Raw genomic sequence first — 25,767 nt, 5'->3', positions numbered from 1 at the left:
CCGACTTTGGAGCCTTACCTCACACCACACACACAGCAGCCCCACGTGGGCCATAGGCTCAGTGTGGGAGCAACAACTCAAAATCTTCTACAAGAAAACACAGCAATAAAGCCTATGGCTACACCAAGCAACAAAAGAGAACATTAGTATGTTGGATTTCATCAGAATTACTCACTTCTGTGCTTCAAAGGACACCATGTGGAAGAGAAGACACAAACCACCGACTGGGGAGAAATGTTTGCAAATCACGTCTCTGACCAGGAACATGCATTCACAATATGTGAAGAGCTCCTCCAGCTTGATCAGAAAGAGAAACCCAACTTTTAAACCAACGAGCTGAACAGACATTTCTCCAAGCCAGATGTGCAAGCCCATGAAAAGACGCTCTCCACCGTTAGCCACGAGGGAAACGCAAGTCTGGAGGGACAGCACACACCGTTTCAGTGGCTCTGGGTGGCCAGAATGAAGAAGAGAGACAGTACAGTGCACTGTAGACAGGGACAAACTGGAGGCTCGTGGGAAACGGGGCAGCCACTCTGGAAAGCAGTCTGCCTGTCTCCCCCACATGATACGCACAGGACGACCCTGTGAGCCAGCAGCTCTGTCCTTAGGTACATACCCAAAAACAATGAAAACACATGTCCACACGTCTGTTCCTAATAGCATTGTCCCTAATAGTCTGAAGTGGAGACACGTCCCCTGTCTGCCAACTGAGGAAGGGACAAGCGGCTCGTGGCAGATGGGAGGGAACAGGGCTGTGACAGACCTCAAAGACACCACAGCTAGCACACAGGAGCATAGGCTGTGACCCTATTTGCATCCATGTCCAGCATCAGCCCATCTGTGGACGGGAGGTGGGCTAGCGACTGTCTGAGGCTGTGGGGGAAGGAAGGTGACAGGTAATGAGCCCACGGGTTTAGGGGACAAAGAAGATGATCCCACACTAGGGCTCAGGAAGCAGGTGCATGTCTATGTAAGTGCTCTGAAACTGAGGGACCAATGGCAGAGAGGGCAGCCCAGGATGCCCCGTGTTTGTAGGCCCCAGTGAACCTGCACACACCCTGCACGGATCCGAGTTAGGATAGCGGAGCCCTGGCTGTTTCTTTTGCTCATCCCGAGAAGATGGGCCCCCGCCTGTGGCTGGCCTAGGGGAGACCCTGCTTCCGAGGAGACATAGGCATGCGTGACAGTGTCTCCACGCAGCTTACTCACGCGTCCTCATCCAGGCAGAGATTCCCGTGGAAACGGGGCAGGACGGTCACTGTCACGGTGCACGGCGGTGCCCGGGAGCCCACGCTGTCTGTGATCGCGGTGGACACTGTGACTGGAGAGAACATGGCAGACGAGGGTCATGGTGGAGAGGAAACCCTAGGAACCAGGATTTCTGTGGCGTGGACCTATGTGCCCAGGGTGCTGACGTCCTAACACAGCAAGGCGTGGACCCTGAGTGCGAGGCTGTCCTGCCCTTGCGGCGAGCCCAGCGTTCCCACATCCAGTGTCACACGGTGGCGCAGGACGCTGAGTGCTGGAGGCCGGGGGCCGGGCAATGCTCCACCCACTCACTTGCTTGTCTGACCCGCAGGCCCCTTGTGCCCACGGCGGCAGGACCACACTGGTGAATGGGACACTGGGGCCACAGGAGACCAGAGAATGAAAGTCATGCCCAGCAACAGAGGGTCAAGGGTGGGTGTCACATTCTCAGCAGCCCCTCAGTGATGTCCAGAAACAGGGCAGGTGCAGAGGAAGGAAGAGAAGCCAAGTCTGTGTGCCATCCCGGGAGCATGGCAGGTTGTGGCTTTGCTGGGACCACTGATGCGGGCCTGGGAGGCAGGCCTGGGGTTTGCGGGGCGGGGACATGTGGATGATGCTGCCATGGAGGCCGCGGGGCCGGCCACAGAACCACACAGAAGGCAGACCAGAGGCGTGCCAGGGGTGCGAAAGCCTTCTCAGCCCGAAACACAAGGGCAGAGAGTGCAAGAGAGCCAGCGGAGTCCAGACCAGTCTCCAACCTGACACTGAGTCTGTGGAACCTTCAAGCAAGAGGCGGACAGGACAGGATCAGTATCACTGTCCCTTATTTATTCTGCTGGCCTCCACCCTTGTAGGACTCTGGAAGTCGTCGACCGTCCCGGTGTTGACCACTGTAAGGCCTCGTGCACTCTTTGGGAATGGCTTGAGTGATGTCACTCACCCTGATACCGCTCGGTGACCGTGGCTTTAAGTTTGCCTCTACCAATTCGTGGTAAGAAACCCTTTTGTCTAACACGGTGCGGAGGCCTTGCCCCTGCCATCCTATGTGGGTGTCTGCCCGGCCCCGTGGTCTGCAGGCCCCCGTGGACAGGGTCCCACATGGCCCTGCAGATGGGCAGCTGGGGCAGGGTCCTGCTGGGCATGAACCAAACGCAGGACTCCGTATCCAGCACCAGCAAGGTGGGGGTCTGGGGGGCGAGCATCCATTTGGAGGGAAGTTTCCAGGAGACAGAGGGCACCTGCAGCTCCACTGAGGAGGAATTTATGATGCAGGCCAGCAAGCACCACCTCTGTCCGTCCGTCCACCCAACACGCGCTGTGCTCGTCATGACACGCAGTGGACGCGTCCATCCTCACGGAGCACAGCGTCCGGCTCGGAACACCTCCGCTCCACGTCTCTGACCTGCACCCAGGAGCAGGTGCGCATGTGTCCAACTTGGGGTCAGGCAAGGCTTCATGAAAAAGAAAGCTTTCTGGCTGGGCTTCGAGGTTTAAGGAAACCAAATGGATGAGCGAGATCAGACCTTAGGTGGAAATAATCTCACCTTGCCAGCTCTAAGAAAGTTCTAGATCAGTGAGTCCAAGTTGCCTGCACCGCAGAACCACCTGGCCCTGGAGGTTTGTTCAACGGCGTGGGTCCTACAGGTGAAGCCACGTTCCTGAACGGCTGAGTCTCTAACAGGCTCAGGGCGGGCAGGCTCCTGGGGTCTGGGAAGTTGTCAGCACGGAGAGCTGGTCTTGTTCAGAGAACGACACAGGCTAACCCTGTATCCCTTTACCCCGGCCTCCTCCTCATGGGGGCAGCCCCTCGAGTTGGTGCCTTTGACAACCAACTCAGGACTCACCAGATACCACAAACTTCCTTAGTGAGGAAGGCACAGCTTAGTCTCAAACAGTTAATTTATAAATACTGGGTAGGCTTCGGCATTTTGGTATTTACATTATGTTTCCACTGTAATGTAAGATCTCAGTTGTTTAAGTGTCTGCTTTCAGCTCAGGTCACGATCTCAGGGTCCTGGGATCAAGTCCAATGTTGGGCTCTCTGCTCGGCGGGAAGCCTGCTTCCCCCTCTACCCCTCCCCTCTGTTCATGTTCACTCTCTCTCACTCTCCAATAAATAAAAATCTTTAAGTAAATAAAAAGTAGGTAATCCACCTAATCTAAAAAGCATGAAACTTTCTGAGATGAACAGATAAGAATTTCGTTTTCCAGATACCCAGTCTGGACATGTCCTAGTGTTCAGAAGCCGGGGGAAAGGTTTACAGCCATAAGTGAGCACACCAGCCCCTCAAACCCACAGCCTGACTTACCTTTGTAATCGTCCGAGGGCTCGCCGGCTGGCAGTGTGGAGTAGTACTGGCTGTCTCTCCCGTGGTACAGAGTGTGTTTGGAGGCATTTCCTATCCGATAACTAAATTCGTAACGGAAGTCCTAGGATCCGTTCCATGTGGAGCAAAAAAACAGTGTATAGATGAGCAAACCGCGAATTACATCCCCAGGAAGCACATGCCGCTGTGTCCTTCACGCCCCCCCAACCCCGAGAGCTCGTGTACAGACAGGCGGGGGCAGCCACTGACTTCCCATCCCCGAATGTACACGCACACAGTGGGACATCGCCCCTCCAGGGCCCCCTCCCAGACCCGAGAGGACCCCACACCGTGGCCGCGTCTGTCACTCGGGGTTGGGTGTGCCCCTGGCCTGGGAACTCCCAGAAGCCACAGAGACACCGACCCCTGGGCCTGCTCAGGGTGCAGGGGTACAACAGGCGGGGGCGGCAGCGGGGGCGCTCATGCAAACAGCCCTCCAGCTCTCGGTGTCAGAACAGGCATGTGAAGAGAGAGAGGGAGGGAGAAACCAAGAGACAAACTCTTCACGGCAGGGAACACGCTGCTGGTCACCAGAGGGAAGGGGGGGGGAAGCAGGTGATGGGACGAAGGACGGCACCCGCCGCGATGGGCACCGGCTGACGCAGGGCAGTGTGTCTCTGTGCTGCACACCTGAGACTCAGACTGCGCTGCATGTGGACCAACTGGAATTAAAATTAAAACTTAACAACGGGGGCACTTGGGGGCTCAGAAGGTTAAGTGTCTGCCTTCGGCTCAGGTCATGATCTCAGGGGCCTGGGATCGAGCCCCTGCGTTGGGAAGGGGAGTCCTCTGACAAATGGGGTGGGGGGGGTCTGCTTCTACCTCTTCCTCTGTTTGTGCTCTTTCTTGCTTTCTCTCTTTCAAATGAATAAATACAATCTTTTTCAAAAAAATAAATAAAACTTAATAATAAAAAAGGAGCAGGGCACTTGGGCCCGAGAAAGGCCAGGATCGGACCCTCCAGGGATGCACGTGGTGGGCCTCTGAGAGAAGGAACAGGATCAGGACAGGAATGGGGCGGTGTGTCCCCGAGTGTGGGGAGCAACGTCACGGCACTCCGGCCGCCGGGGTGAAGCTTTGCGTCCCGCGGTATCTCCCCCGAGCGCTGGCCAACCCCTCTGAGAGCGGCCTCTGCCCCCAGACCCCGCGACAGACTCGGGGCGGCCAAGCGTACCGGTCTCCCTGACATGCAGAAGACGCCGAAGATTGTGTGAGCCTCGAGGCCGTGATGTGGCTGCACCTGGCAGGCCACGTCCCGAGGAGCCGGATTGAGCGTCACGAACAGCTGAGCCCTCCCCAGGACGCGGTGCGGGGAAGCTGCAGATGGGAGGACGAGGGCTGAAAGCCCCAGAGAAAGACAGCGGCACGGTGACGTCCTCACAGCACAGCCCGGGGGTTGCCAGCGTGTGGAGCCCGAGACCCGCCCTCCGTGGGATTCTGGCCGTGCAGGACGGAGGGGCACGCCATGGAGCCCAGCACAAGGTCAAGTCAGAGAGAAGGGAGTGGCGGCTCCGGGGCTCGGCGCGTGCGGGAGCCCGGGGGCGAGTGCTGCTGCTGGACGTGCGGGGCGATGAGCGGGGACGCCCCGGGCCACCCGTGCAGAGGTCAGAGTCTCCACCACGGGAAGGAGTGTGACCTGCCTCAGAAGATGGCCCTCAGGCTCGTCACTTGGACAAATGTGGCACCAGTGGCGGGGAGGGCCAAAGGTTTGTGGGGCGGAGCTTGTGACAGCAGAAGCAGCATTGTGTCTTGTGCCAAACACAGGGGCCTGGGGGCCCGGTTCTGAGTGCACCATGGGAGGCACAGGGAGACATCTGCAAAGCTGTCAGCAGAGACAGGGGAGCAAGAACAAAGCTCGGGGACCCTACGGGCCCTACCGAGGGGTTTCGCATGGACAGTGGCCTCGTGTTCCTCAAGAGAGGAGGCCGATGTGGGAGACAAGCCTGGAAATGCACCCCGGTTCCAAGTAGCCCAAACAGGGGGACTCCGACCCCAACCCGTCTGTGCACTGTCAGATCCCCTGCACTTGTCACAGGGAACTGAAAACCGCTAGAAATGGGGCAGAAGGTCCAAAACCACCCCCCAAAGGAAGATGTGATTGCGTCATGGAAAAGGCCAGAAGGGAGGTGGAGTGGGCCACCAGGTCAACGTGCAGCTGACAGACACCACAAACACCTCCACCTCCTGGGTTTTACACTCGCGCTGGGCTATCAGCCAGTTCAGGCAAAGGACCAACGTGCACAGCTGTCTTGGGAAATCAAATAAAGACAGACCTCGTTTCGGGTTTTATAAAGGCCAACATCTCAGCCTTTGCCGTGATCTCCACCCACCTGACCCCGTCAGGATTGGAAACACAGGAGGAGGTGAGAATGAGCAGTGCGGGGCCACGGGGACGGAGAGAGGAGGGTCAGGACGCTCTGGAACAAGGGCCCGGGAGGTCAGAAGTGGCTGCAGCTTCCGGAAACAACCTGAATTCCATGGGAACACCCACCCTCCCACGCTCCAGGGCCGGCTGAGCTTAACGTACCCACAGAGGCTTGTAGGACATAGGTGTCCCCGGGGCTCAGTGAGAATGGCTTTATTGTCACCGTGCGTCCTGTGATACCTGAGGAGAAGGGGCCGCAGGGAAAGGGCCATCAGCGGGCTCTGCAGGGCACGGGGAGACCTACCCCTCTGTGCTGGCTTCCCCCTACTCCTGTGGATCGTGCTTGCTCTGACCTGCAAATGCTCCCAGAAGTTCGCCACCCACCCTCTTTATGGAGCTGGAGGCTCTCCTCCAGCCTCCCTTGGCCGAGGACAGCGACCCTGAGTAGGGGCCTGGGGGGCAGGCCTGGGTCACACTCAGCTCCCAGCGACGAGGGGATGCTGGTGGTAGTTCACGCTGTACCCCTCGTGGTGCCTTCCATGTCCAACCTGGCTCACTGACACAATGACTTTGTCCACAAGGCATGATTAAGGCATTTCAAAGTGAGTTTTTCACCTAGAAGGACACCAACGGAGAACCATTTCTGAAATCTGGGTGTGACTGTTGCCCATTGGTGACAGCGGGCAGAGGCTGACCCAGAAACGCAGGCTGGTGGTCTCAACAGGGAAACTGTCATTTCCCAAAATGTGGGGGTGAAGAGGGAGGAGGCAGCCACCTGACAGTGGGAGGCCCAGAGCCCCCACGGGGGGAGGAAGTGCGGTCCCAAGTGTCCCCACAAGAGGCGGTAGGTAAGCCCATCATGAATGCATGAAGGTAGCTGTACCACAGGAGCAGTGACCCGGGGCCACTTTGTGGGGTGACTGTTCCCAGGCAGGAGGACATGGCTGTTGTGCACACGGGTGTTGGGGTACCCGGCCTCGGGGTCGTGCATGGGCACCAGCTCAGCGGGACCCCCCACCACCACCCTGTTTGCAGGCACGGCTCCCAGAGGGCCCCAGGGGCACGTTCTGCCTTTCATAAGAAGCCTCCTCCGCCTGCAGGCCATGGAGGGACACACATAGACAGAACAGGCATGATGACCCCAAGGACTTCTCCACTGAAAGGAAATATTGTGGAAGAAATGGAGGGGCCGGTCCCCAAACCCTTGTGACCCAGCTGCAAAGCCCCGGATCTAAAGGGAGGGCTCCTACCGGAGGAGGTGTAGCCGTGGAAGTGAGCGCGGCTGACCAGGGACTTGGGCCAGTCCACCAGGAGGGTGGGCCTGGCGGCAGCCAGGGTATCCAAAGGGCCCAGCAGGTTGTCCCCATCCCCAAGGCCTCCATCAGGACTCGAACTCGGGCCTGCTCCCAGGAGGCTAGCATCAGCCCCTGGGAAGATAAGGCGAGTCAGCACGTGGTCCAGGGACAGAGTCCCACTGATCTGAAACGTCATCCGTAACTGCGCCAGCGTTGCTGGGAGCCCGTGTCGCAGCACCCACGCTCCAGAGCCGTCCCTCAGCACCGTGCGGTGGGGGCATGACGGCCTGTTCCCTCCCCCTCCCCCCCGGCCTCGACTGCTCCTCAAACAGCCTGCTCGCTGAGCCCAGAACTGGTCTCTGCAGAGCCGCTCACCAGAGCGACAGGGGCCAGGCTGCCAGTGGCCCAGTGGAACAAGTCAACCCAGCAAACCAGACGACACTCGCCACCCCCGGACTCCAGAGCCGGGTGACCGTGAGCAAAGACAGGTAGGGGAGGGCGTGGGGGGGGGACTGACTCAGAGCCGTGGGCCATCGGCTGGCAGTCCCCTGGGAGGCGAGGTGCGGACAGAGGCCAGAATGAGCTCTGGAGTGAACACTGGAGAGAGGTTGGAGATGTAGCTGGAGGGGGTGGGAAAGAGGGAAACCAGGTGGGGAGGAAGTGCCAGAAAGCCACCCAGGACAGGTCTGGACAGGGGGGTCTGGGTGTGCCCTGAAAGCACCCGGGCTGTGTGTCTAGGCGGTGGGAAGGGAGGCAGGGACAGAGGAAGGACTCCTGCACGGTCCAGCACGTGGCATGGCAGGACCCCATGGAGAGCAGCAGACTCAGGCTCGCAGTCACGGACAGAAGACGCAGTGAGAACGTGACCCCTGTTTTGAGCGAGTCACCATGAGGAGGGGCAATTTTACGAATATAAAGTTCTCTTCCTTCAGTGTTACTTATTAGAACACCCGCTGTGAGCGTGCAGCCAGCCGCTTACACGTGGTTGTGGTCGCAGGAGGGAGCACAGACAGGCCTAACGAACCACAGAGGCGGGAGGAGAGGCGGGAGGAGAGGAGGAGGAGAGGAGAAGGAGAGGAGGAGGAGAGGAGGAGGAGAGCAGGAGGAGAGGAGGAGGAGAGGAGGGAGGAGAGGAGGGAGGAGAGGGGGAGGAGAGGGGGGGGGGAGGAGGGGGAGAGGAGGAGGAGAGGCGGAGGAGAGGAGGAGGAGAGGTGGGAGGAGAGGAGGAGGAGAGGAGGAGGAGAAGGAGGGGAAGAGGATAGCAGGAGGAGAGGAGGAGGAGAGCAGGAGGAGAGGAGGAGGCCGGCGAAAACACGGAGCAGATCCCACGGGCAAACCCTCCATGACCGTCCAGCTCCTCTGTCCACGGACATGCCGCACCCTAACCGTCCAGCTCTTCTGTCCATGGCTACATCGTCCACCAACCACACATCTGTCCACTCAAGAACACACTCGCTGTGGGCCAGGGCTCCAGGCACCACGGTCATCTGGGATGGGGGTCCACGTGCTCCCTGGACGCATCCTTGGAGAGCTGGAGCAGGACAGCCAGGGAAAGAGCCGCAAGCATCGCACGCTCTGGCTTCAAGCACTACAAGTACGCCGGGCTGTCACGGGACGGAAGGGATACGACAGAAGACGAAGGGGACGCCCGGAGGAAGGAAACAGAAGCCGACCGACAGGAGGCAGCGCTTCACAGTGACGTCCCAGCAAGGGCGCTAAGGGGGTATTTTCGGCATCGACCGCCTGCGGACCAAGGCATGGGAGTGCAGCAGCGCCTGCCTGTGGGGGTGGGGCTACCTGGGGTTCTGAGTACAGGGGACCCGAAGTGTAGCAGTGGGTGAGCTGGAAGATTCGGGCCAGATGTGCCCTGCGTCTCTGGGAGCTCTCGGAGCTCGTGCTATGGGGGAGCGGAGGGGCAATTCCCGACCTCAGGGGCTTCAGAGACTAGACTGGCATGCGGACGGAGTCCCAGGAAGAGGTGATGGTCACAGACTCACAGTCGGCGGGCTGTCTCCCTCTGGGCGGCATGGCTTCTTGGAGATCGCTGTAGTAGGCTTCAAAATCTACATGAGGAGAAAAACAGGCCACGTCACGGAAAGCCACAGACTTCCCCAAAGTCCACACGACCCTCCCCAGGGCACACACAGGCTGCCGGGGTCCGAGTCTCAAGTCCACACCCGGCTCCATGTGTGTCACCACGTCACCGTGACAGTGGAGGCAGGTGTCTGCATGTGTGGCTTTCTGGGTGCAGGCTGAGGCCGGGACCCCACTCTCCAAACTCCCACTGTCCCTTCAGAGAGCATCGCGCCCCCTCCTCTCAGAAGGAAGCAGGGGACACAAGCACGTCCTGCTGCAGACATTACTGTTCTGTCCCCACGGCGTCCTGTCCTAGCAGCTGACCTGAGGCCGGGGGGTCCTGGGGCAGGGTGGCACCTGCCGGACCACAGCCCAAGGAAAGCACATTGTCAATGGTGACAGTGGGGAGGGACAATGAGGGACAGGCAGAGTCTGGGCCACAGCTTTGCTCCCTGACAACGAGCTCCTTTCTCAACTTTGGAGGCCCAGAAACCGTTTCTGGGCAGCTTGAAAACCAGCGATACCGTGAAGGGCCTGGTGCTGGGAAGGACAAGGGACGAGGGAGGCCATGTGCACGGACAGCTGTCAGAGCCTGGACAGGTTTGCGGTTGTGAGGAAGGCCCTGAGATCCTATGAGCATCCCACAATCTGCACGGATGTGACGGGACAGGGGCACTTACCAGAGGGGGTGGGCGATGGGCCCTGGGGGGACGACCTCCGAGGGGGGCTGGGTCCTGGGGAACGCCGGTCACCTGCAGCAGGAACCCAGTGCCCGCTGACTGTGGGCCCCGAGGAGGGTTTCCTGGTGGCCGAGAGGACTGGCGGGGCCTGGGTCTGTGGTGACAGCTCCCGAGAAGACAGTGTGCCCATTGCATGGGGCTCCAGCTGGCTCGGCTCCGTGGATGGTGGACTGGGCTCTGGAAGCTTTGAAATGGCCCCCAGGCCAGCAGCGCCCAGCAGCCCCACTGTTCTGCAAGAGGGGACTTGAACAAACACGGAGCCGGGTGAGACGTTCAGACCAGAAAAACTATGTGGTTGAAAACAGTCTATGGAGGCATCTGGGGGGCCCAGTTAGTTGGTTGAGCGTCTGACTGTTAGTTTCGGTTCAGGTCATGGTCCTGAGGTCCTGGGATCGAGCCGTCTGCTTCTCCCTCTCCCTCTGCCCCCTACCTGCTTGTGCCTCCCATAAATAAAATCGTTAAAAATAATAATAATAATAAATACAAAGGTCTACAGATTCCATCGGCATGCCATTTTAACAAACGTGACCCATCTCTGAGAAGGACATGTCCCAGAAAATACCAGGGAGCATGGTTTTCACCTGGAGGCAGGCAGACCCCCCCCGGAGAAGCAGGAGCTCCCCCAGGATCTGCTCGCCACGGACTCCCGCTGCACCAGCACACCTGGCACGGTTATTCACGTCTACTCTAGACACTGTCTGGGCGTGTGGAGCCTCTGACCCTCGCTCACTTGTCCGCGTCGCGCGAAACAACTCTAAAGAACGCTGGTATAATTACGAGAAAGGATGAACGACAAAGAGAAAACCTCTACAGATGTGACATGAGGACGTCTTGCTGGAGTGAGCTTGTCCTCGCTGCTGTCACAGAGATGGGTTCTGTGACAAGAAAGGGAGACACATGGCTTTCGGACAGTCACTGGCTTGGCTGCAAGTTTAACCACCCGGGGGGCGGGGTGCAGTTTGCCCCGGTTCCTCCCATGCGTTCCCCACCGGCTTTGCTTCTGGAAAACCCAATTACGTTGGGAATGTGGGCACAGCTCCCCCGCAGAGAAGGGCACAACGGCCCCTAAGTGTTCCTGCCCCCCTCGCTGGGAGGTCCGCCGCACTCAGAGCCCGTGTATGGAAGCTACGTGCGGCCCCGCGGGACGGGTGCAGAGTAAGTGCGGGCCTCTGAGGCCTCGGCACGAGCTGCTGCCCCCGGAGCCAGCCACACCCAGCTCAGAAACACAAGCTCCTCTGTCCGCCGTTCCCAGCCGTCCCTCTCATCACAGAGGCCACGGGTGAGAACCCCTCCCCCTCCTGGCTCGCGCCCAGGCCATGTCCCACCCCGGAGCTGGCACGTTCTCACACGCAATCTCACGTCACCTGGCCACTGCCCTGCGCAGCGCTGGACCCACCCTTCCCACCCAAGAAAACCACCTCCCGGAGAAGGGCCTGAAATCGCGGGTCTCAGAGCCGGGGCGAGGACTGGCCTCGACAGCAGGAGCTGCGAGGGACGGAGACAAGTTCTGGGTCGTGTGCAGGTGGCTGAGCCGCAGTGCTCGGGCATCTCCGTCTCCGGGAGCATAAAGGAGAGGGGCTGGGGAGCTCGGTGTGATGGGCACAGCCAGGGACACTGGTCTGGACGCCGCGGAGCCTGCGTGTTCTCAGCAATCCTCGAACACCGAGTCCTCGCCTGGGTTAACAAAGTGAAGGCGGCCGTGACCTTACCTTCCATTCGGGTCCTTTCGGTCGCGTTGACCAGGAAGAGGTCCCAGGAGTAAGACAGGTGGGGGCCTTCACCACACTCGTCACACTCGGCTCGAAGAGAAAGCTCCTCGTTCCAGTTAACAAACACGTCCTTAAAGCTGACCCAGGAGATGTGGACAAACCTGTGCCGTGCGAACCCGGTTGGGGATCTTAGGGAGAACACCGGACAGTCCGGCGGCCTCACTCGTTTGTGCTAAGTGCGGGTCGGTGTCAGGGCCGGCACGCCTGAGCACTGCAGGGCGGCTGAGCCTGCACCCAGGTCCCCCCGACACCACCTCATGACACGGGCCAGGTCCCAGGACGCACACGCACCGAGCACAGAGAGGGTGTGCGAGTCTTCCGGGTCACACAGAGCTCAGGGCAGAGCCCGGATGGCATCCTGGCCCTACGGCCCCCTGAGCCTCAGCCCACGGCCCCCCAACCCCAGCCTCACCTGCACTGTCCACAGAGGGGAGGTCCCCCGAGTGCTCACCTCACCTCGGAGCTCCCTCTGACCAACCTAAGCCTCACCTGGATATCCCCCAATGGCCAGGTATGTAATTCATGTCCCGTGGCCTCACCGCCCCCTGTGTTCTGGCCCCACCCCACGTGAGGAACCCCGCCAGCTCCCTCAGTCCCGTGGCCCCACAGCCAGGCTCTATCACTGACTGGCACGTGCAGTCCCTTAGGGCATTACGTGGTACCCTGGGATGGCCACCAAGGCCTGATTCACAGGACCTTCTCCTGAGAGACTCGGCAGCCATCAGCAGGTCACGGTGGGAGACCCACAGGGCGCGTGGGGGGCCAGCATCTCCCACGTGAAGGCGGCATGCCTGCACACGTCTCACACTGTGGCCTCTACACGTGGCTCCCAGCGCAGGACCCCGGGATGGGGGGAGCCCAGCACACGGGGCCACGAAGTTTCCTCGAGGGGCCTCGGCCCGCCGGTCCCTGTGTGTGTGCATCTCTGTGTGTGAGCGTGTCTCCCTGCGGGGTGTGTGTGCGCCTGGTGGGTGGGGACGGGGTGGGCTCGGGACAGAAGAGGCCCATCTGGTCCCCGGTCCCCCTAAGTTGTGGTGAGCAGGGGCCCAGATTGTGCCTGACAACACTGACCAACGCCCACCCCACACCTTTGCACAATGAAAAAGTATTTTTAAATAAAATCTTTATCTTGTGAGCAGCAGAATTATATTGTATGTTGTGTTTTTAGAATAAAAGCTTATTATAATTAATACTAATTAATTGAGATTAATTAACCTAATTCATATCTAAAAATCTATTAAATATAATTATCTAAATTATGACCCAAGGTTTGTAGTCCTGTACTGACGTTCCTTCACTTTCTTTTTTTAATTTTTCTTTTTACAGTAAGTTGCACACCCAGCATGGGGCTTGACCGCATGGCCCTGAGATCAGAAGTCACGCTGTATCGACCGAGCCAGCCTAGAACCTTGATTCCTGCGCTTTTATGTTGGGAGCTTTCAGAAAGCGCAGGAGACCTGGGTCTGGCTGGACGTGGAGAGGCACCCACGCTTGTCTGCTGAGACGCACTTTTCACGGCCTCAACCCTGAACCCCAGGGCAGGGGCGGTCTCCACCAGAGTCATCTATCTGACCTCAGTGCCACAGCTCACGTCCTCTCCTTTGTGTTGGTCCTGGCCAGCCACAGCTAATTTTCTTCTTCCTCCGGGAAGCCTGCCAGAACCCACTCTTTCTGCACACTTTTAACCCTGAGCTGTTTTTACACAACAAGGCAATGGTAACTGCCCAGACCACTTGCAGGGTCCGTGTAGGGGAGCAGCTCTGTGCACCCCAGTCCTTCAGGCGTCCCGCTTGTCCCCCTGGGGGCGTGCGGAACAGGTGCGGCTCACGCCAGCCTGCGTCCAGCGCTGGGCTCAGCGTGGCCCTCACTCAGGTGCTGGCCTGGCCTCCCTGTTGCAGGTCTGCTTTGTGTCTAGAGCACGACCTTGCTCCCTGCACTGCCCCCACGTCACCACTGGCCCAGCCGCACGATGCCTGGAAGGTGCTGCGCAGAGGCCCCGAGATGCTTAATCTCTGTCCAGTCTCAGCCCCAAGCCCGACAACAGACCCTGTCTTGGGACGGCTGCTGGGACAGGTTCCGCCCCTGAGCCACCGGAGTGCGGGCTCCGCCGCCCTCACTGGCCAGCCCCATTCCTCCTCAGCAGGTGTCTCCCACACCTGCCAGGCAGGGCACAGAAGGGCACGGCCCTTGGATCCGTCCTGCAGGGAGCAAGGGGCAGGTGGTACCTGAGTGCCGAGTCGGGGCGAGGGGACAGGAACACCTGCGCCTCTGAAGAATTCTGGCCGGCGCTGGACACTGTCAGCGTCACGACAAACTGGTCATAGCTGTCGCTGAGAGAGTCTGCAGGGAAGGCAAGGGAGGGAGCCCCGGCATCCAGGCTGCGTGGCGAGGAGGTGGCGAAGCAGGAGTGCCCGGGGCTGCTGGCCACGGTGCATTTCCAGTGATAGCTGCAGGAGAAGGCACCACGGGGCTGAACGCACCTGCCCCAGCAGTCAGGTAACCACCCCGGCCACTAACGGGGCTTTCCTGGCCCAGGGGAGCAGGCAGGCCGGGCAGGCAGACTCTCTGATGGAGGCAGGGTGGGAGGTTCCGATGCCAGAGCAGGGCCGCCAAGGTCAGGGGCCAGGCCCCACCTCACCTGGCTTACGGGCTCAGGGCCCTGCTCTGGCCCCATGCATGCCACCTCCCACCTCCACTGGTGTCTCTGCAGCCCCCAAGAAGCACGCAGACTCTGACCCTGGGAAGGCCAAGGCTTCGGGGCCTGCCCGTCCCGGAGCGCAAGTGGACGGGCCAGGAGATAAGTGCCAGATGTATCTCCTATATGGTCCTCTGCCTTGTGACAGTCGCCACTTTGCTCAACGATCAGGAAGCCAGCCCCCACCCGGGCCAGGAGCGGGCCCTCTGGGGGACACATGGAGATAAGCAGCCCCACCGGGAGGTGTGGGAGGAGGAGGTGTGGGCTCCCCACACAGCACCCCGAAGTCCACACTGCTTCTCGCCCCTCCAAGTTCACTTCCGTGTCTGGACTGTGAGTGACCTGGACCCAAGCACCAGTTCTAAGCCTCCCTGTTTCCAGAGCCTGTAGGAACTTGGTGGGCGCTGGTCTAGCTCAGGCCCGTTGGGGAGCAACCCTCCTCCTGGCTGGGCGGAAACAGTCCCCCCTCCCCGGGAGCGGACTCTGCCCGTCTCCGCAGACACATGCTGAGCTCCTGCCGTGGGCACCACGCAGGGCTCTCAGCGAGGGTCCACGAGGAACGAGGCCCCGCTCTGTCTCCCGCGGCCGGGGCACGGGGGCACGATGCCAGCGTGTGTGTGTCCAGAACACGTGCGTGTGACCTGCGAGCCCAGCAGGCCGCCTCTCGCCTCCACCAACAGCCACGCTCGGGCCGCAGCAGCTGTCTGCTCTCTCTATTCAGAAATAGCCCCGGACGACCCACTCTGTGCCAGGCACAGGGACATGCCAAGGCACGGCCCTGCCCGCCGCGGCGAACATGCCAGCGGGGACGGAGCACTGATGAGGACTGCGGGATGTCACGGGGAGACGGGGCTCTGGAAGAAGACACCGGGGAGTCAGCACGGGACGTCATCACTGCGGGGTCATCGGAAGCCTCCCCGGGCACGTGATGTCCGAGCGCAGTCGGAAGGGGGTGGGGCGGTGACGGGGCTCTCACAGACTCCGTCCACCTGCTCGGTGAAGACTGGCCTGAACGCTGGGAAGGACCTTCCGCCTGCAGAGACGGGAAGGCTGCACGGGGACCAGGCCAGAGACGGCGGGACACCCAGCCTGGAGGCCAAGAACAGTGTGGACGCAGGATGCTTGCTGCAGGTGACTGTCACATGGATCCGGTCCCATCAGGAAATCGGGTGAGGCCACTGGGGAGGGCATGTGGATGGGGAGGGGACCAAGGCCTGAGCCGGGGACCTCCAGCAGTGCGGGATGAGGGGCACGCGGAGGTCAAGTCCCCCCTTCATCAGAGCAAGAACGTCAGTCACAGAGTAACGTGTTTGCCAAGGACTGAGGGGTCCCGCTACGATGTGGAGACCTAACGCCCCGTGTGACAGGGTGGTGACGGGGGCCTTGGGAGGGGATTAGGTCGTGGAGATAGAGCCTCCAGGAAGGGACAGATGGCGCTTCTAGGGCGGAGCCCCCGGCACCCCCTCCCCGCCCGCCCCATGAGGACGCCGCGAGAAGAACCAGCTAGGAACCAGGAGGCAGATCGTCCCAGACACCAAATGGCTGGCCCTCCATCAGCCTGCCGGCCTCCAGTCCACAGAAAGCCGCGTCCGCTGCCCCTGAGCTCCGCAGGCTGCACGCTCTGACACACGGCACCTCACTTCTCAAATACCGACGTCCAGCGCTACTCCCGTCTGAGTGACAGCCGTCCCCCGTCTCCCATATGTCCGCCCCCCGCTGAAGACGTGAGTCGGGCTCCTGGGTGCTCACCTGAGGACGGCCCCCGGGTGGTCTGGGTCGTAGGACTGGGAGCCCGTGAGGACGACGGGGAAGGAGGGGGCTCTGGAGAGGAACAGGTGCGTGCCCTCGGAGATGACGCTGACGGGGGCCCGGGCTCGCACCTCCACCGCCACGCTGTAGCTGCTGTGCACCACGCTGCCTTCCACCCGCACCTGGAACACGGCGACAAGGGGGCGTCACCCAGGGGCCTGGGCAGGAGGCGCGCTGGAGCCAGATGCCCTCTGACGCTGCAAGGAGACTGGGGCACCCGGTGGGCTCCGTCGGTGGAGCGTGCGACTCTTGATCTCGAGGTCGTGAGTTCGAGCCCCACCTTGGGTGTAGCGATGACTTCGAAGTAAATAAGTAAGTTCAAAACCAAGATAATACTGGAAGGAAACTGTGAATGTAAGCGAGCCGCCAGCTCCAACAGCGCCTCCCAGCGCCGCACCGACACGCTCCATTATTCTGAACCCCAACCGTCACCTGTGTCAGAGAAACCGCCTACTGTGTGCCAGCGCAGCCAAGGTGGCTGGAGCAGGGGCGGGTAGGGACATGTACTCATGTCTGGGGGCACACAGAGCTGCGACTCCCCAGGTACACCTTTGAAGACACGGTCCCTGTCATCAGCACACAGGCCAACCGCCAAGCCTGCTCCGCCAACAGGAAGCTTGCCCGCGGTCTCGGATGGCATTAGCCGGCCTCCTGTAAGCTACATTTCCGGGGCACCTGGCTGGCTCAGGCGGCGGGGCAGCTGACTCTTGATTTCGGCTCAGGTCATCATCTCAGGATCGTGAGATCGAGCCCCGTTGGGCTGCACACGGCGGGGCGTCTGCTTCAGACTCTCTCTCTGCCCCTCCCCCTGCTCCCGCTCTCTCTCAAATAAAATCTTAAAAAAAAAAAAACTACATTTCTAGCCCTCGTGCAACAGGCTTGAAGCAACGTAAATGAACTGTAAGACCACTATTCCGCAACTCGGGAATACTGGAACATTTTGTAAACCCGCCATTCAAAGGGCTCTTTGAGAATTTGACACAATCGGGAACAGCGTCACACTTTTTGCTCTTTTCGTGGGTCTGGGCCCAGTTCTTTGTGGCCTCCTTCAGAAATGCACCCGAGGTTCCCTGCTGGTGGCTCTCCCAAGTGGGGCCCTGATGGCCATCTACCGACTGTGTGATCCCACTCCCACCTCCACCTCCACCGCTGGAGGAACCATCGGGAATGTCCAAAGATGGGGATGTGTGGGGGGCTGCTGGGAAGGATGGCAGTGACAGCAGGGGGTCTGCACATCGGAGGGTATGACCTCCGGAGGCAACGTGAGGACAAGCTCAGACATCACCAGGAGCACCTCAACAGGGCAGGTCCCGTGACCTGGAGGAAGATGTGTCCAAGCCACTTGTGGGCAATGACAGGCTCGCGAGCAAGCGTGCCAACACGGAGCCGCCGCACCTGGCGGCTTGGATCCCAGCCTCCACTCTTTCCACACGGGCAGGACAAGTGCCGCAAACCCACTGTCCAGAGCCTGGGGGAAAGGAGCTCTCGGCACCGGACGCACAGGCGACCGGCACGTGGTCTCACCGATCGTGCCCATGCCCACATTCGCACACCTTACCCAGCTGCACGCACTTGCTCAGAACCAGTGGATAGAAAGGAAACCCCATGGGCTGTCCTGTCCCTTTCTCTTTTTGCCAGGTCACATGGCACTAGCGACCTTACACAGTATGAACCAGACCCCACAAGAATGGCCATTTCTAACAAAACCAACAACACCATCTGGGGTCTGCCAAGTGTGGGGCCAGACCAGACAGGTGGCCTCTCGGCAAGGCTGGCTAGACGCCCGCCTCAGACACACTCCACCACCCCATTCGTGCCCAGCTGGGACGCTGGCAGTTAGGCTGGTAGCACAGTCCAGTGGACCTCACAGGGTCTGCTCTGGCCCTGTCCGTCCAGCTGAAATGTACCCTTCTAGGAGTCACTCCCCCAGGTTCCTCAGCGACAAGGAGGGCTCAGGGGCAGTCACGGAAACAGGACACCTACTCGCCACTGCCCAAGCGACATCGGACACGAAGATGTTAAGCCGTGTTAAACTAAAAAACAACACAGACCATTATGGGAACAGTGTTGTTTGTTTGTTTGTTTTTTTAAACTATAACTAATAAAACTTTTCCACTATTTTAAAATTTAAGGAAAAGTAGTGACACAGATCCTTACGATGCTTAATACAGACGGACCAAAGCTCGCCTCCTTGTCTGACTCCTTCCCCTGCCCCAGCCCCAAAACACAAGGGCTACCTGCCCTCCCTCCTCCCTCACTGCTCCTGGCCTCCGCCCTGAGACCCAGCACAGTCCCCTCACCCCCATCCACCTGCCCCCCCTCCAACATTGCCATCATGGCCCGCTGAGCCCTGAGGCCCGATCCCTCCATCTCTGCCTTCCCCTGGTCTTCAGAAGAGCCTCCTACTCATGTGTTCAGCCCCGTGTCCCCCCACCCACCCCCACAAACCCTGCATGCTCCTAGGGGACCGTCCCAGCCTCCGCCATTCTGGAACCCTCTCCCGACCTGGCGCGGGGCAGGGCTCACAGCCACCCCTCCCCCGGGAGGTGATGAGCTCCCCGGAAACTCTGAGACAGCAGGACAACTCAGGGCCGGTCTCTGCCTGCGAACAGACTCTGCTCCATGAAGCCAACTCTTCTAGAAAGGACCACAACATATTTTCACCATTTTTCCAGCCAAAATACACCAAGTGCCAGCAGCAGCCTGGTCTGCAGGGTGTCCTCCTGGCCTCCGCGGTCTGACTAACGTGCACTCCCGTTCCAGGCGGGACGCTCTGTGACGACACTGACACTCTCTGACATTTCGGGACTACCTCAGCGACACCGTCAAAGCACATGCTCAGGAGGCTTTTGCTAAAAGAATGAGATTTTCACGATGACTTTCCTGCGTTTGGACAAGCAATTTGCTCTCTGAGAGGAGCTAAGCTTTTCTAGGGAGCCCAGCCCCACCTGTTGTGATGACCCTCATTATCTCTAGTAGAGCAGGTTAGAGGGACGGGGCTGAGCTCCAGCTCTGGGGCTGGTGGGACAAATGTCTTCTGACAACCTACCCTGGCAAGAGCAGTGTAGTTGCCGGGCGCCAGGAAGTAGCTGGGGACAGTGACCGTCTGCCTGTGCGTGCTGACGGTTGGGGGCAGGGCCACCGGCCACCCCTGGGAGTTCCAGAAGGTCCAGGTGTAGGAGAGGCCTTGGGAGATGTTGCAGAGGATTGCAGACTCGAACGTCACGGCCAGGGCCACAGGCTGAGACCGCCACACCTGCGGGTTAGAGAGAAAGAGGTCTCGAAACGTCCATTATGCTTGATGCCACAGAGAAGCATCTGGTGGCTCTGCGTGTTAAGTGCCTGACTCTTGATTTCCGCTTGGGTCACGATCGCAGGGCTGTGAGATTGAGCCCCACATCAGGCTCCACTCTCAGCAGGGAGCCTGCTTGGGATTCTCTTTCCCTCCCTCTGCCCCTCTCCTGCTCATGTTCTCTCTTTAAAATAAATATATCTTTTTAAAAAACCATTTTTTTTTCAAGATTGTATTTATTTATTTGACATAGAGAGACACAGCGAGAGAGGGAACAAGCACAAAAGCTTCCTTGCAGGACAGTTTAACGAAAATCTCCCACAACAAAGGGAAAAGAGTAAACGTCTAGAAGGAGTTGGGAAATGGGATTTTAAGACTGGTATTCCTTAACACTAGAAGTGGACCTTTGGCCTTCCTTAAGTGTGTCCAGGGACACAGTGGGGCTCTCTTGCTGTGTTCCAAATGACTCCCCCCTTCCCTTACACTTTCAGAAAATGTGTACACAAAAAAAAATTATAAAGGAAAAATGGACTCATCAGTGTTGGTTCCTTTGTTTAGAACAGAACCCCGGGTCACATCACCAGTAACAGTCTGGACCACATGCTGCGGACGACGCCCCTGGACCTTGTCTAACCAGGACAGGCCACATTCAGTGCCTCAACCTGAGAGCAGAGTCACGATTTAAACGCAGTCCGTCTCCCCTGGTTCCTGGCCATCCCCGTCTCCATGGTAGGGTCCCCCTGACGTTCTGTCCATCCCCCCGACCCGGAAAGCCCACTGTCAGTGCACACACACAGGTGTGTACTGGCCTAATGGGGGCTCGGGTCCTGCCTGTGAGGGGCCGTCACCATCCTGCAGGAGCCATGTGGCAGGAACCATCCAGGCCCTGCCCTGGGGGCTCTTCTGTGGGTCCCCCGATCCCCGCCACCTCATCCCCGGTGGGAGGTACCTGACCCTGGACCCTGGTCGGAGGCCCAGTGTGCAGTCTGGAAATGCAGCCAAGTCACAGCTTGGATTTCGATGTGTCACAAACAATTCTGCCCTGACATGGGAAATCTGCTCTAACCCGGAGGCCCCAGAGGAACAAAAGAAGTAAAACACCACCGTCCTTCTCCTAACCCACAGTGGGTGCTCCCTCCTTCTCCTAATGCACAGTGAAAGCTTGGGAAGGGACCAATCGTGTCTTTGGCTGTTGACTTCACAGGAATCCAAACATTCCTTTCTCCTGAAAATGCTTGAGTGCTTGGCACAAGCTATTTCTTTTTTTAAAAGAAAATTCATTTATTTGTAAGACAGAGAGCATGAGAGAGAGAGCACAAGCAGGGGAGCGGCAGGCAGAGAGAGAAGCAGGCTCCCGCTGAGCAGAGTCCAGTGCAGGGCTTGATCCCAGGACCCCGGACCATGACCTAAGCGGGAAGCAGAGGGCTAATGACAGAGCCGCCCAGGCCAGCCTGCACAAGCAATTTCTAAACAGCCCCTCAAAGCAGGCCGAACCGAACACCAGAGCGATCAAGGCCAGTAAGGCCCCTGCAAGGCCGGGACGAGGCCCCCAACCTTGCCAGGGGCCTCAGGAGCCCCAAGAGGTGCCCCCCTGGTGTCTGTTCCCCAAAATCCCGCTGTTCCCAGGCCCGGCCTACCTGCACCTTCCTGGGCCCCATGTTCCGCACGGGGGGCGGCTGGCAGGGCTCCCGCACGATGAACAGTTGCTTTCGCAGGGAGGCGGCGCTGACGTCGTTGAAGGCAAGGGCCTGGACAGTGAACTCTCCTTCCCTGCAAGGGCCACAGCACACAGGAATGCAAACACCCAGCCCACCAGGCGTCTGCCTCTCCTGTCCCCTTCCTAACAGCCTCCACTGCGTCACTGTGGGACCTGAGGGCCAGACAGCCCACCCGTGAGCACAGAGGGCGTCCGCCCATGAGGCTGGTCCACAGGGGCCTCTGTTACCTAGTTAACACACCGGCTGCCCGCCCAGCTCCCAGACTGATGTCACCTGCTGACGGAGAAACAGTCGTTCTGTGGGGACAGATCCCGGTGGCCATGGCCTGGCCCATCTTTGCCCCACGGGATGACCCTCCATGTGATGATGGGCACCCCGGCCCCTCACCCAGAAAGTGGGCATGATCTTCCCGCTCTGCTCCCTGAGCCACGGAACCAGAGTGCCACCTGCTGTCATGGTGTGTCCCTAAGGAGGGTGGGTCCTGCTGACCCCAGTGCAGGCTATGGGGTCCCCCTCAGGGTCCAGGTGGTTGGGGACCCCTGGGACACTCCAGAAATGGGGCAGGGGTGCAGAGCGGCGCATGTCCATCCCGGGGCCACAGAGCACATCCCCAGGTCTGGGGCCCAGGTGTGCCCCTGGGGAAGCCTGCCAGGGCGCCCCTGCTCAATTCCTTCCTCCCGTGAACACCCACCTCCCATGGAGAGGGCACACAGGGAGAGCTCGCATTGGGCCGTGCAGGCATGTCCTTGTGGGTGGCGAGGCCACGGGGGCTCTAGAGGAAGTCCTGCACTCAGGGAGGTCGGCCGTCTTTCCCTGCTGCTGCGCCACACAGGCCTCGCTTCTCGGCCCTTCTGCACCCGTCACTACTTCATTACGGCAACGTGAACGGTGCCACGCTAGCCGGAGGCCCAGCTCCGCCCAGAGGTCTGCACGGCCTCCGTAACCCAGGGTAGGGCTCACCCCCTGCTGAGGAGCAACGGCCGGGAGGCTCAGGCTCAGACCTGGCTGGCCTGCCCTTCACCACTCCCCTAACCTCGACGGTGGAAATCCTACGGTTTGTCTTGGTGGCTTCCCGTGGACACGCCCACCTCCCCCCGGCAGGCCCGGCGGTGCTTGGATCTCCATAATGTTTCCTTCTAGGTAAACAGCAGGTGCTCAGTAAATGCCGAATGAAAGGACAGAGCCCAAGCTCTTCAGCAGACAGTGAGCCCCCGGCCATCCTTCCGAGCACCTTCTACCTCTATCTGCACCCCCACCCCTCGTCTCACAGCTCTGTCCCTGCATCCTGGTGCTCACAGTAACTGTTTTCCTGCCTGCCGTCCCCAGGCCCCAGACCGTGAGCTCCTGGACAGCAGGTTTATCTGACTCTCCTCGGTGTCTGCCAACTGCACGCACTGCCAGGTTGGCTGTGGAGGACGAGGGGCTCACGCCTCACAAAGGCCCTTCCAGCCGCCACCACAGAGCTGTGCCTGTGACTGAGCCGCTCACCTGCTGTAGGTGTGACTGGCCGAACTGTCCCCTGGGCCCACGGTGCCGTCCCCAAAGTCCCACAGGAAAGTGACATCGGTGCCAAAGTTGAGCCTGAACTCAAACGTCACACTGGTGTTCAGCAGAGCTGAGGAGGGGGACGCAAGCCGATTGGCAACAATTCTCCTCTGCGTCCTGATGCGGCGGGGCTCCGAGGCCACACTGCCCAGCTCGCTGGTGGCCCGCACCGTCACGTTGTACCTGTGGGGGGACCGCCAAGGGGGCAGGAAGGGCAGGTGGGGGACAAGAGCGGGTCAGAGGTAGAGAGCAGCCCCGAGAAAGGTAGGGGAGGGGTGCCTGGGTGGCTCAGTGGGTTAAGCCTCTGCCTTCCGCTCGGGTCATGATCTCAGGGTCCTGGGTTCGAGCCCCGCATCGGGCTCTCTGCTCGGCAGGGAGTCTGCTTCCCCCTCTCTCTCTGCCTGCCTCTCTGCCTACTTGTGATCTCTGTCAAATAAATAAATAAAATCTTAAAAAAAAAAAAAAGAAAGATTGGGGGAGGGGGCACTTTCATCTGCAGGCACCCCCAGCCCCCACAGTTCCCCGCTCACTGGGAGAGGTAGTGGGACGGTGGGACCACCCCTCGTCTTCGTGTCAGTCACGTGCAGAGCGGCAGGAGCAGCACTGGGACCGGGGCTTGGACGGGGACTGACTTAGGGGGTGGGATCTGAGAAGGTGGGATCTGACCCGGAACCGCTGGTTCCAAAGCCGCACGCCCACCCCTAGCTCAGGCAGGAGGGACTTCGTCATCCTTTAGCCTTCCCCGTGTGCCCCTCCTGTCCGCAGCGGCGTCCGAAATTGTTGCAGCGACATCGGGGGAGTCTGTGGACGAGCTAAAGCCGAGCTTCCCGCAGCCGCCTGTCATGACGCCCGCGGACTCACCACCGGGGGACACCGAGTCTTTTCTTAATGCTTCTGGACGTTGTCCTCACGGCTGGACCTTCTCCAAATGACCACGTGAACTCCAGGGGTGTCGTTTCCTCAGTAACAGCCAGAAAAGTGATGTGGGCGTCGGTGGCAAACATGGTTCCGTTTGTGTAGACAGAGACGGCTGTGAGAGTGGGGGAGGGAGAGAAGCGTCGGCGCGGAGGGCGGGGGCCGTGCAGGGACACCAGCACCCTCGCACCCTCACCTCCCACACAGGGCGCCGGGAGGGACGGTCCCCATTCCACATGGAGGGCTGCAGTGGGAACCCGCTGGGCGACTCTGGCCCCAGATCAAAGGCCACCGAAGCCGTAGCTCATAAAGTGAAAGTGACCACCCCTGCGAGCTCTCTCCAAAGAGCACGGGACAGGGCCAGGGGCAGGCGGAGGCTTCTACACCGCGACCCACCCCACAGCTTCAGGCCGAAGCCTTGACGCGTGTGGTTTCTAGAAAGCACTAGAACGAACCGCAGGGGAGCGCAGAGCTGGCTCAAGGGCAAACGCGACTCTCATCAGAGCTCATCAGATCACCAGGCGACCTCCGGGGCCCTAACCAGCCAGACTCAGAGGGAGGACGTACGCTGCATGTGATACCGGACGGTCACACGGTCCCACGCCCGGCTGCCCCCTGCTCGGCTCTGAGACGTGAAGGTCACGTTGCTCGAGGGACCGGCTGGAAATCGATGTGAGACAACGGAGCCTGAACAGACGACAAAACACAACGAACACATGTGAGGGCCGGAAGGACCATGCCTCCGTCTCACGCCGTGGATGACCAGTATTTCCATCGTTTACTTTCCGCCTCTGAGTTCCGGTGAGGTTCAAGTTCTGACAAGTGAGCCTGGAAGTCGGACAGGCCTGCGGGCCACGGGCCTTGTCCGGAACGTCTCTCACAACATTGTTCGGTGTTTCCTGCTCCTGAGAGCGGCTGTGCTCGGGGCGGGCGTGTTCATCCCGTCGCTGGACAGCCCTGTCTTGAAGGATCTCCCCGCGGGCACACTAAGGGCTGTCTTACTGCACAAGGCTCTCAACGGGGCCCTGAGTGAGCCTCAGACCGGTGACCCCTCGGATACGCAATGCAAAGTGCCTCACGTATAGGACAGGTGCACACGTGTGTGTGTGCGTGAGTGTGCATGCACGCGTGGGCGTACGCGGAGGACAGGCACCACACGCCTCGCTGGGTCCCAGAGGACTGGCGTGTCTGGGGCGGCTCCGACAGCCCGTGTGTCTGCATGAGGAAAGGAGGGGTCTTTCCCTTCAAGCACCGCTGCCCAGAGTCATTTTTCCCTGCACGGGGAGAAAATGCTCATTTGTAACAACGGTCACGCGGAGTGCTGTCCTGTTCACCCGAGCTTTAGAATTTCCGGGAAATTGACCCCGTGGCTGACAGAGACGCCCTCCCACGGCAGCAGCTGTGGCTCCGCAGGCGGGAACGCAGCACCGGCCACAGAACGAAACGCACACGTGGATTTGCGTGGCACACGTCGTGCCACGCGCACCTGTGCTGGGCCCTCCGATTCCAGCTCCTGACACAGGATCGCCGGGGACAGGCTGCCCAACCCCCACCTGCCTGGCCTAATTTCTTGGGTGGAGAGGCTCCCGCGAGGCCAACCCCATGGAAGCCGGACGGTCAGTGTGGAGAACCAGGTTCAAAGACCTCCATGTGAGCGGGAGCCTCGGGACACATGCCACACTGGCTTCCCCTCCTCCCCGCTTCTGGGAAACGTAACCCATCGCCCCAGCCACTCAGGCCGAGCACTCTGCGGCTGTCTTCAACAGGCGCCCATGTCTGCCCACGACTCTTCCCTCCATGTGCTGCTGACACGTGGCTGATGCCCCACTCCCGTCCCGCTGGCCCCCAAGCCAGGTTCCTCGTCTACGACACTGAGCGGATGGGGGGCCCCTCGCCGGTGACCGGGGGTTGATGGGAGCGGAGCACGAGCA

The 25,767-nt window shown here is 60.0% G+C and overlaps 1 protein-coding gene across 1 annotated transcript in view; it reads right to left on the bottom strand.

The window, feature by feature from the left end:
• The window catches only part of PKD1L1 (polycystin 1 like 1, transient receptor potential channel interacting), a 166,311-nt gene that overhangs the window by 134,719 nt on the left and 5,825 nt on the right, over positions 1-25,767 (bottom strand). The window contains exons 3-17 of the mRNA XM_032874935.1: positions 24,404-24,523; positions 23,783-23,951; positions 22,865-23,104; positions 21,296-21,428; positions 19,416-19,622; positions 16,307-16,488; positions 14,088-14,309; positions 11,803-11,963; positions 10,034-10,336; positions 9,275-9,340; positions 7,233-7,409; positions 6,145-6,222; positions 4,792-4,934; positions 3,561-3,681; positions 1,213-1,324 (exon numbers count right to left, since the gene is read on the bottom strand). Coding sequence (XP_032730826.1) covers positions 1,213-1,324; positions 3,561-3,681; positions 4,792-4,934; positions 6,145-6,222; positions 7,233-7,409; positions 9,275-9,340; positions 10,034-10,336; positions 11,803-11,963; positions 14,088-14,309; positions 16,307-16,488; positions 19,416-19,622; positions 21,296-21,428; positions 22,865-23,104; positions 23,783-23,951; positions 24,404-24,523 — 2,434 coding nt within the window. The remainder of the gene's footprint in view (positions 1-1,212; positions 1,325-3,560; positions 3,682-4,791; positions 4,935-6,144; positions 6,223-7,232; positions 7,410-9,274; positions 9,341-10,033; positions 10,337-11,802; positions 11,964-14,087; positions 14,310-16,306; positions 16,489-19,415; positions 19,623-21,295; positions 21,429-22,864; positions 23,105-23,782; positions 23,952-24,403; positions 24,524-25,767) is intronic.

Source organism: Lontra canadensis, unplaced genomic scaffold (genome assembly GCF_010015895.1).
Source record: "Lontra canadensis isolate GAN:19392208 unplaced genomic scaffold, GSC_riverotter_1.0 scaffold54, whole genome shotgun sequence".
Classification (NCBI taxonomy): Eukaryota; Metazoa; Chordata; class Mammalia; order Carnivora; family Mustelidae; genus Lontra; species Lontra canadensis.
Note: the sequence above shows the minus strand (reverse complement) of the source record. Positions and strands in the feature narration are given on the sequence as shown.